At 38.5% G+C, this 11,551-nt stretch overlaps 1 protein-coding gene across 1 annotated transcript; it reads right to left on the bottom strand.

Moving 5' to 3' along the window:
• Nucleotides 1-1,821: 1,821 nt before the first annotated feature.
• Nucleotides 1,822-10,149, bottom strand: LOC147853797 (pentatricopeptide repeat-containing protein At3g09040, mitochondrial-like). Its single transcript, XM_087332004.1, has 2 exons — nucleotides 7,189-10,149; nucleotides 1,822-4,507 (listed from the first exon to the last, which is right to left on the bottom strand). The coding sequence occupies exons 1-2, from the start codon at nucleotides 9,761-9,763 to the stop codon at nucleotides 2,052-2,054; spliced, it is 5,031 nt and encodes a 1,676-aa protein (XP_087188130.1). The 5' UTR covers nucleotides 9,764-10,149; the 3' UTR covers nucleotides 1,822-2,051.
• Nucleotides 10,150-11,551: the final 1,402 nt, after the last annotated feature.

The following is an 11,551-nucleotide window of genomic DNA, read 5'->3' as shown; positions in this document are numbered from 1 at the left end:
TTTCCTTGCGTTTTTCAAACCGACGTTGCATTTCGGTAAACACAAGTTGTGTTTTGATTATTCGTCAAGTCAAAGAACCAAACCATGCCATGATTGGTCTTGTTTCAATATATTCGATCACGTTGAGCCATTGCCGAATAAGAATTGATCCATCATGAAACTCATTTGTTCTTCAACTCGATCGATCCTCGTGCTCAAGACATTCCTCTTTGAAAACATGTCTTTGTTTCTACACTGAGTGGTACACCATTAGCGAATAATGGCATGACCAATCTAGATGTCATCCATTCGTGTGGACGACTTTGTCCTTGACTAAAATTGGGCAACTCTAGATGAAGTGTTAGGTTTTTTCTCGAATATGGAATGGCCAATAGTGCTTCATAACTTGTGTCCCAATCAAGCTCAAAAAAACTCTAAAACAATCATTTTCATTCCATTGGTGAGACCAACAATGCATTTTGATTTCATTAAAAATATAAAGAATATTGTCAATATTACCTCGTACATAACAGATTTTTTTTATGTTGAAAGTATGCTAGGGCACTATTGTTATTGGTCCATACATAAGAGGTATGGGTCATTGCATCAATAAAAGCACAATATCAAAAGCTCTCCAACTTAACTATGGGGGCAAGCCAAAACAAATTAAATGCAATGCTATTAACATTTATGAAGGACAACATGACCAATGAGACCCATATTAGAATTGCCAAATGAATCATATGATACAATTGTCAAAATATGAGATAAAAAAAGTTATAAAGCATAAAAGGTACCAAGAAAGTTGTGCATAGAAGTATGAAGTGTGGTGGAACATAGGAAAAACACCGTATGAGTTAAGAAATCAAATGGAGTAATTATCCTAAGCAAGAGTGCACCCATGAAGTCGTTTCATTAACTCCCTGAACATCCATTGTCATTGGTGCCCTCTGTGGTTGGAGGTCATAACTAGTGAATTAATTGTGTTGTAGATGCTTCAATTATAGTGATAATTCACATGAAGGAATTATAATTGATTATTATTTACATAACTTCCTCACACAGGTACCATACAAAGTCAGCTCATTCATAACTCCAACACTTAAATAAGTATTATGCATGATTAATGTCATTGAAAGAAGGCTGATGAAAGGAATCCGTCCGGTTCATGCTGGAACAGAGTGGAAATTCTTCTCAAAGAAAATTTGTCTAGCCTTAATAAGATACAAAGGGACAATTAAACATAGAAGACAAACTCAGTACAATCTTTCAACAATCTCCGGAGGGTTGCATAAATTTTCCCATATTGAGATGGAGTCAAAGGGCATGCCAAATTTTGACAGCTGTCAAAACATCCTCTTAAAAATTGTACCCATCATTTGATAGAGTTCCATTCCATGTTTTTCTTATACCTATAAATAATGGAAAGACTCATCTTGAAAGACAAAGCACAGGGTTGCCTGTCATAAGAAATGATGCCATCAAATTTTAGTTCTACTGACTTGATGGAAATCACAAACTCGTGTTGAAAATTTCAAGGATATGACACAAAGATATTATGTTCTCATGCACATATGGATCAAGCCTGGTCTGCTCCTTGATAGTGAGGTTTGTTTATATAGATATTTGAATGGTTCTTGAATGGCAACCCAATGTGCTGCCTCTTCATCAATTTACATGTGTGACAATCATTTAACCAAATATCAGAGGCCTTCCCAAGAAAATTTACTCTATACATTCTTGAAGAGGTCACTGTGAGTGACGATCATGAAGATAAATGCAAAGGTTTATCGGATCTGAATCAATCCTTTGAGACAACACTATACATGCTAAAAATCATACCAATAAACAAAAGAGATTAAACCAAAAGCTCGGACAAATTTATCACAAGCTTTAGTATAAACAAGTGTGACAAAGCTTCATGCACTTCACAACCTCAACAGTGTTATGTTAGCCCTACTTCACTCGATCTACAAAAATGGCTGCAAGCATTCTCTTCCCAATTAAGAGAATGAAAAATTTGGCATCCATTTCCCTCTCTTTAGTTTTGCCACATGTCCATTATAACACAATCATTGTATGCCAAAAGCTGCACAAATCTGAGACATCAAGATGTATGCTGCAGGATCCTTTTCATCCAAATCAAGGGAATGTTCAAACGCATGCTTTCCGAGCTCCACATTTCCATTATATCTACAAGCACCAAGCACAGTATTCCATACAACGAGATTAGGAGAAAAGGGCATCTTCTTGATAATCGATACAGCCTTATCCAATTGGCCAACACGGCATAGAAGATCAACCAGGCCAGCATGATGCTCAAGAGTTGGAATAATGCCAAAATCTTTGCTCATGGATTCAAAGTATGTTTTGCTCTTGCTAGATAGTCCTGCTCGGCTGCATGCATTCAGAACAATAATGAAAGTGATCGGATCTGGCTTTATTTGCTCACCTAACATTCTTTCAAACACATGAAAAGCACTCTCAGATTTGCCTGCTTGAGCATATCCTGCAATAAGCGAATTACACGCAATTGCATCTCTGGCTGGGAGTTCATCAAAGACGTGCTGTGCAATTATAAGGGAACCCCATTGGGCATACATATCTACTAACGTGTTTCCAACAATAATGTCACTTGCTAGCAACCCTTTTCTTTCAATTTCACTGTGTAGCTCCCGCCCTTTTTCAGTGGCCCCTATATTACAACAAGCTTTCAAACCACACACAAATGTGACAGCATTTGGAAAAATGCCATCAACCTTCATTTGCTCAAATTGTTGCAATGCTTCTTCACCATGCCCATGTTCGGCATATCCAGCGATGAGAGCTGTCCATGAAACCACATCCCGGAATTTAAGCTTATCAAATACACTTTGTGCTTTGTTAAGAATTCCAAACTTAGCATACATATCAATTAATGTGTTTCCTACGACAGGTTCTTTTTCTAGCAAACCATCTTTCTCGATTTGAGCATGTATTTCAGCAGCCTTCTCTATTGCTCCGATGCTACCACAAGCTTTCAAGCTACACACATATGTTGCAGCATTCGGGGAGATACCCTGTCGTTGCATTTGCTCAAAATATTGAACTGCTTGTTTGCCATGCCCATGTTCAGCATATCCAGTGATGAGTGTTGTCCATGACACTACATCTCGGGCATGAAGATTGTCAAACACTTGTTGTGCTAAGGAAAGAGAGCCGCATTTAGCATACATATCAAGCAGAGTGTTTCCGATTAAAACATTTGTTTTCAACAACCCTTTCCGCTCGATTTCAGCGTGTATCTCCTGACCCTTGCCTGTGGCTCCAAGGCTTCCACATGATTTTAAGCTACTCACAAATGTCATGGCATTTGGAGAGACTCCATCCAATTGCATCTGCTGAAAGCACTTTAGTGCTTCCTTATCATGCCCATGTTCAGCATATCCGGTAATTAGTGTAGTCCACGAAACAACGTCTCGAACTATAAGTTTGTCAAAAACCTCTTGTGCCATATAAAGCAACCCACATTTAGCATACATATCGATCAAGGTGTTACCTATAATAAGGTCACTTTTCATCAGCCCCTTTCTCTCAATTTCGGCATGCAAATATCGACCTTTTTCAGAGGCATACATGTTGCCACAAGCTTTCAAAATGGAAACATAAGTTGCAGCATTGGGAGAGACACCTGCAATTTGCATCTTCTCAAACAACATTAGGGCTTCTTCACTATTGCCATACTCTGCATATCCAGAGATAAGTGAGGTCCATGAGACAACATCTTGCATGGGAATCATGTCAAACACTTGGTGTGCTGTGTCAAGGAACCCAAATTTTGCATACATATCAACCAACATGTTTCCAACAAGAATCTCTCCCTCCAACAACCCTTTCCTTTCAATTTCACTATGTATATCGTGGCCTAGGTGTACAGCTTTCACAATACCACAAGCCTTCAAGCTACAAGAAAATGTGACAACATCAGGAGAGAGACACTCAATTCGCATCAACTCAAAACAATTGAGTGCTTCCTCACCCTTTCCATGTTCAGCATAACCTCCAATAAGAGCATTCCAAGCAACCACGTCTCTAACTTCAAGGTTATCAAAGATTTCCTGGGCTCTGAAAAAACAACCTCCTTTAGAATACATATCCACTAGGGTTGTTCCAACTACGAGATCTTGTTCTAGAAAACCGGACTTCCCGATCAGTGCATGTATTTCTCCTCCCTTTTTCATGGCTTGGACACTACCACAAGCTTTTAAGCCACAAGAAAATGTAACAAGATCTGGTGATACACCCTCGAGCTGCATCTGCTGAAAAAACTTGAGAGCTTCCTCACCATGACCATGTTCAACATATCCTGTCACTAATGATGTCCAGGCAACCACATCCTTACTCGGAAGCTTTTCAAATGTTTCATAGGCTCTACGAAGAAGTCCACATTTTGCATACATGTCAACCAAAGCACATCCAATGAACATATCTCTTTGAACCAACCCCAGTCTCGCAACTTTAGCATGCACTTCAATGCCCCTATCCACATCTTTGAGCTTCGTACAAGCCTTCAAGAGAGGCAAAAAGGCTGCATGCTGCAGTGAATCATCACTGTCCATTTGCATTTTGTCAAAGAGGCTAAGGGCTGAGGATGGGTTCCCTTGTTTCACATATCCAGACATAAGGGAATAACAAGAGCATTCATTCCTGTAAGGAATTCTATCAAAAACTTGTCGTGCATCTATCATGCATCCAACATCTACTAATAAAGAGACAAGGTAATTTCCTAGTGATCTGTGAGAATCTAATCCACATTTATACAAGTAAACATGTACCTTTCGAGCTCGGGATCGGTCTCTATCCTTTCGGCATTGTTGCATTGACTGAGAAAAGTCTGTAATAGATCCTGAAAGGTCAATAACTGAGCCAGCAGGCTCCATGTTATACACAGCCCCTACTCTAGGCCGGATTTGCATACTTTGCCTTACTGTTCATTTCTTTTGTCCTTTCCTTTCCTTATTTGCAAGATTTGGGGTCATAGCCTCTGAAAAGCAGAACTTGATTCTTCCTTTCTTCTTTCTTCTTCTTTGTTTTCGAGATTTGGGTCATTCTGAAGAGCGTATCTCATTGTTTTTCTTCTGATTTGGATCCTTATGTAGAGCATACCTAGATTTTTTTCTCTTTGTTGATCAAGATATGGATGCTCCTTAAAAACATGAAATTTCTCTTCCTTCTTCTTCTTCTTCTTCTTCTTCTTCTTCTTCGTTTTCAAGTTTTTTTCTTTCCCTCTTCTTTCTTTTGTTTTTTGATTGGCTCCATCTATTGAGAAAGAGCATCTTCTTATCTTGTTCTTCTTCTTTGCCTCTTCTTCTTCTTTTGATTCCAAGCGATCGTTTCTTCAGAAGAAATATGCTCTGAATAGGCCCCATAGTCTTGTTCTCTTCCTCCTCTCCGTTTTAACCTTCTCTCTGAACGAGAAGAAGGTTGCCTTTCACCAAACCGAGGCTGAGGAGCCCATTGATCCATGGTAGCATGTAATGTATCTACGGATGACAGAGACAAGACACCATAGACATTGCTTACTTATTCAGCTCAGCCATTAGTCAGGGGCAGTTTGCAAACTGTATGCATGATCTCAAACCAGAATTACAGAGAGATTATATAATTAAATTGAGCAGAAAACATTAAACCAGTTGATCTGCTAGACTTGAACACACAACCTTATTGTGGGAAAGCACAAGCTGCAAAATTGCATCATGTTCTCATATTTGAGATGCATATGTATATAGTACGTAAGGCTTCGGAATCTTGTACATTATATCGAACGGCACACGTTTGTCTCGTTTACACACTGTAGTCATTGTGTAGAACATAGAGAGCTGATGGAGCCTTGTTTTATTATTATTAAGCAAATCGTTGTTCTGTAGGACTCTAGGAGCATGTAGTTATGTTGTTTCTAAGACTATCACCGATATCTTCTAGGAAACGTTCTTTTCCTTCTGTAGATTGTAGTTGTTTGGTTCATTCACGATATCTTGTTGGATTTTTGTGTTCAATATGAAGGTGGGGTGTGTGTGTGTGTGTTGTAGGACCAATAATTTGAATATAAATAAGGTAATGTTCACATGAATCCAAAGGGTGAATCTCCAAGGTGTCCTCAATTTTGTTACAATTGTCTTGTCGCCACACCAAATTCCACTCATTGACTTTCCCATCTTACAATTTGAACTACCCATTGTTCAACAACCGAAGGTAACTCAACAATGTCAACAACTTCTTCTTTAACAAGCCTAATGTGCCATAAGACTATGGTTAGAGAGTATCGTCAATAAGAACCCCCATATTATTGCAAGTCGTGATTGTTGTCGTTCGATAGGATTAATGTATAGGCTAAAAAGTCCATGTTGTATGCAATAGTAATATACAAGATCAATCAAGTGATTTATTGTTTTTCCTCATGTTGGAGTTGTACTCCACAATAAGAACCACAATGTATGCATGTATAATAACTGGATTTGTTTTTCACTTTGTTACCACCCACCTATGTCAGTGCCCTTATATTGCCTAATTACTAGGATCTCCAAATCTACTCATTCATAAGCTCTCAAGTCAAATCTGTTTTTGCCCAACAACGCCATATGTAGTAGAAAAGTGAACAATATTAAGGATATAACTCCATAAATATCAAGAAATTCTAATTTGTGCAAGACACGGCGTGCTCAAATGCATGCGTTCCCATGTCAAAATTTCCGTAATATGTACAAGAGCTTAATAAAACACGCCACGCAACAACATTATTGAGGGAAGGCATCCTTTTTATCATGCTCATTGCCTCATCTAAAATGCCTTTGTGGCAAAGAAATTTAATCTTTTGCATATCATGTCCATGGTTTGGAACAACCCCAAAATGTTTTGTTAGATGCTCAAAGAAAGAATCACATTCGCTAGGATGAACTATACGGTTGCTTACATTGAGAACAATCAGGAACGTGATAGGATCTGGTTCCATATGCTCAAAAAACATCCTATTAAAGCTATGGGAAAACTCATCTATTTTGCCATGATAGGCATATCCTCCAAGCAACAAGTTCCATGAGACAACATTATGTATTGGAAGCTTCTCAAATACATGTTTGGCAACAATAAGAGAACCAGACTTGGCATATGCATCAATGAAGGCATTGCCAAGCTCAACATCTTTTAACAGCAGCCCCATGCTTTCAATCTCACCATGTAATTCTATGATTTTTTCCATGGCTCCCACATTACCACATGCTTTAAGGCCACAAACATATGTGGCTGCATTTGGAGGGATGCCGTCGAGTCTCATCAATTCAAAGAACTCAAGGGCCTCTTTGCAATATCCTAGCTTAACATACCCAGATATGCATACTGTCCATAAAACAACATTTCTGATGGGAAGCTTATCAAATATTTCTTGCATGCTTGCAAGCATACCATGTTCAGCATACATATTAACCAAGGTGCTTCCAATATACATGTCTTTTTCAAGCAAATCCATACTTTTGGCCCGTGCTTCTAATTCTCGGCCCTTCCTTATTGCTTGAATGCTCATCGTTGCACACGCTTCCAAGGCATAAGTAAGTGTTACCGCATCCGGAATAACACCCTTCAATTGCATTTCCTCAAAGCATACAAGTGCTTGCTCACTCTGGCCATGTTTTACATAATTCGAGATCAAAGAATTCCATAAGATCACATCATGTACCGACAAACTCTCCAAGATTTGTTTTGCTACGCCAAGTAAGCCTGATTTTCCATACATGTCAACTAATGCCCCTCCAACACGGATATCTTTTTCGACCATTCCACTCCGTTCAATCTCAAGGTGTAGTTCTCTACCTTTACCTATTGATGCTTTATTGCCACAAACTTTCAAGCAATGCATGAGGGTGAGGGCATTCGGGGAGATTCCTTGGATTTGCATCTGTTCAAGACACTGTAATGCTTCATGAACATAACCATGTTCAGCGTATCCGGAAATCATCGAGGTCCATGTCAACACACTCCTAATTGGAAGCTTTTCAAACACTTCGCGGGCTTTCAACACGAAACCACATTTGAAGTAGGTGCCGACTAATGTTGCACCAATGATAAGGTCATTTGTGACAAGCCCTTTTCTCTCTATCTCTATGTGTATTTCATCCACCTTCTCTCTTGCCTGTATGCTATTACAAGCTTTTAAGGCATAGAAAAATGAAATGGCATCTGGAGTGATACCCTCAATCCTCATCTTGTCGAATAATTCGAGTGCTTCAGCAGCATGCCCAAATTGCACAAATCCTCCAATTAATGTGGTCCACGATACCACATCTCTAAAATGAAGTGTACTGAATATTTTATGTGCTTCGGGAAGTAAACCACATTTAACAAACATATCAAGTAAGGCCGTACCAACTGCAACATCACTATCAAGCCATCCTTTCTTCTCCATATGTGCATGGATCTCTAGCCCGTTTCCTACATCAACCATGCTCCCACAAGCTCTCAAGATACAAACCATCGTGTGAGTGTTGGGACTGACACCTTCAATCTGCATTTTATTGAAACAGTTCAATGCCTCCTCATCATCCCCATACTCATAGAATCCTATTATGAGGGTTGTCCAAGAGATGACATCTCGAACACGAAGGTTGTCGAACACTTCTCGAGAACTAGCAAGCAATCCAGATTTGGCATACATATCTATTAGAACATTGCCAATGAAGGGCGTTCTTTCAGATAGCCCCATTCCCTCAATCTGAGCATGTACCTTCTGGCCCTTCCTGATGGCCCATGTGTTTTCACAAGCCTTTAAGATGTACATAAATGTGACATGATTTGGCAAGATACCCTCAAGCTGCATTTGTTCGAAACATTTAATTGCTTCTTTACTACATTTTTGGTCCACATACCCACCAATTAAAGTGGTCCACGAGATTACATCTCGACTTGGAAGTGAATCAAAGGCTCTTTCAGCCATGTTGATAAGTTGACCACATTTAGCATACATATCAACTAACACATTACCAATTATTGGGTCTACTTCAAGAAAACCCCTGCATTGGATTCGGGCGTGTATTTCTAACCCTTGCTTTGCAGTGGCCATGTTGCCACAAGATTTCAAGCCACATATAAATGTGAAAGTATCCAAAGAAACACCTTCAAGTTGCATACGATTGAAACTATCAAGAACCTCTTCGTAATGCCCATGTTCCAAGTAACCCTCAATCAATGATGTCCATAACACAACATCTTGTGTATGGATCTCATCAAAGACCTCTTTCGCTTTAGCAAGAAAACCACACTTACCATACATATCCACCAAAGCAGTGCAGACAAGAAGGTCGTGTTGAAGAGAATTTCTTTTGATCTGATTATGCAATTCTCGTCCCTTACATATGTCCTTTATGTTAGCACAAGATTTCAATGCATAAACAAATGTAATAGCATCAGGGGATACACCATCATCCAATTGCATTATCTGGAAACATTCAAGAGCTTCCTCCGGTTGCCCATGTTGGACATATCCGGCTATAATAGCTGTCCAAGAGACCACGTCCCGAGCTGGAAGCTCATGGAGAACACGTCTTGCTTTGGAAAGTGAACCACATTTAGCATACATGTTGACGAGAGACGTTCCGATGAAAGGGTCCATTTTGAGTAAACCCATCCTCACAATTGTGGCATGTATTTCTTGCCCTATTTTCATATCTCTTGATTTTGTGCATGTTTTTAGTAAAGACAAAAGGCCTTCTCTATTAGACTGCAATGGGTAGTCACATCTCCCCATTTGCAGCTTCATTTTTGTTTTGAGCTTTTTCTTACATTCTTGTAATTAGGTTCATTTTCAAGTTAAGCTGATTCTACTACACATGAGCACTTACCCTGCTCATATGAACCATTCCCACTCAGGGATTGCAACCCATTTCTGCAAAATGCCACCTCCTTTTCAATGTGGAACCTTCAGCAGAGACGTGCAAGCTGGTATGAGAACTAGTCCATGATGCAAAGTATTATAGTTCTGAAAAGAGGAAACACACACACACTCATATATATATATGTATGTATGTATGTATGTATGTATGTATATGTATGTATGTATGTATGTATATATATATGTATGTATGTATGTATGTATGTATGTATGTATGTATGTATGTATGTATGTATGTATGTATGTATGTATATGCATGTATGGAATATGGATGTCCAAGCATGTGGTCAAGGATGGATGACAACACGGACAAACTTGGTAGTGGCCTATGATTTTAGATGACCACTCGAAAAGAAAGTTTGTCCCCCCCCCCCCCCCAAATACGAGATTTTTTCTTTTTTGCATCGAGTCTTGATATGTAGCAAACATTGTGATATTGCAAGGTGATTGCTAACCTCCATGAAATCTCTACAATGAGAACTACCATATCAATATGCCTTTTAATTGTCAAATGTGTCTCTAATCTCTATATTGAGCATTGAAAACAAAGGTGTTCCATATACACCTATAATGTCATAATCTCCCTACAAAACTCAAATTACAGATTGAAAATCCAAGGCACTCTTAACTTCACTCGAGCAAAATCATCATTCCAATGGGGATTTTGATACTCCAATGAAAAAAACCCACATTGTGAATATGAATTTCCAAACAAATATTGCTAGTGGACAATTGATAAATCAATGTTAACTAAGTCTCTCTAAAATTACGAAAAATAACACATTCCAAAAGCAACTCTCTTTCATTTCAAGGCAACTCCTAGAGATAATCCACTCATCATAACCCTCCAAATAATTATCTTAGCTATGAAAATAAGGCCAGCCTTTCACAACTTGCCACCAATTATTGGACCTCTCCCTAAAGATAATAAGTAATTTGTTCCTCCATAGACCTAACACTGTGAACCATTCAAAATACCTTAAATAGCTAACAACAATTTGAAATGGTTGCAAAGAGTAATGTTTCTCATAACCATTTAAAAATACTTAAATAGCTAACAATCATTCAAAGTAGTCATTAATTTTTTGCAAAGAACAATGTTTCTCATAGTTGCCATTGGCCATTTAAGAAGTGTTTTTTAAAAGATCTCCAATAGTTGCAATTCCCCTTAAGTTTGTAATGGGACATTCTTCAAAGGTAGGTGCAACATTTTTCATAACCATTAAAAAATACTTAAATAGCTAACAATAATCGGATAAAAGGAGATAAATGTTTACAAAGAGCATGTTTTTCATGATTGGCATTGGTCATTCCATAAGAGAGTTTAAAAGACTTCCGATGATTGGTACACCCTTAAATTTGTTATGGGATATTTTTCAAAGGTTTGACAACTAACCTACTTATCTCCAATTGGTTTCCTCTTGAGTGGGCAAACATGGAAATAAAATGAGCCATGAAACAAGAAAATGAGAGATCTTGTGTGAAGCAATTATGATAAGAATGGATTCCAACCAATATGCTTTTGAGCAAGTTCTTCCCAATCCTGTTTGATAGCTTTTATCTTTCTTGTATACCATTATCTTTTTCTTGCCCAATACAATATGGAGCATGCAATAGGTTAGGAAGCGATCAACCTTTGAATACCAACAAAGGAAG

This window comes from Azolla caroliniana, unplaced genomic scaffold (assembly GCF_043228905.1).
Source record: "Azolla caroliniana isolate FFs.n. ecotype wild unplaced genomic scaffold, voAzoCaro1.0.p SCAF_16, whole genome shotgun sequence".
Taxonomy (NCBI): Eukaryota; Viridiplantae; Streptophyta; class Polypodiopsida; order Salviniales; family Salviniaceae; genus Azolla; species Azolla caroliniana.
This window is presented reverse-complemented; position numbering and strand designations above follow the sequence as displayed.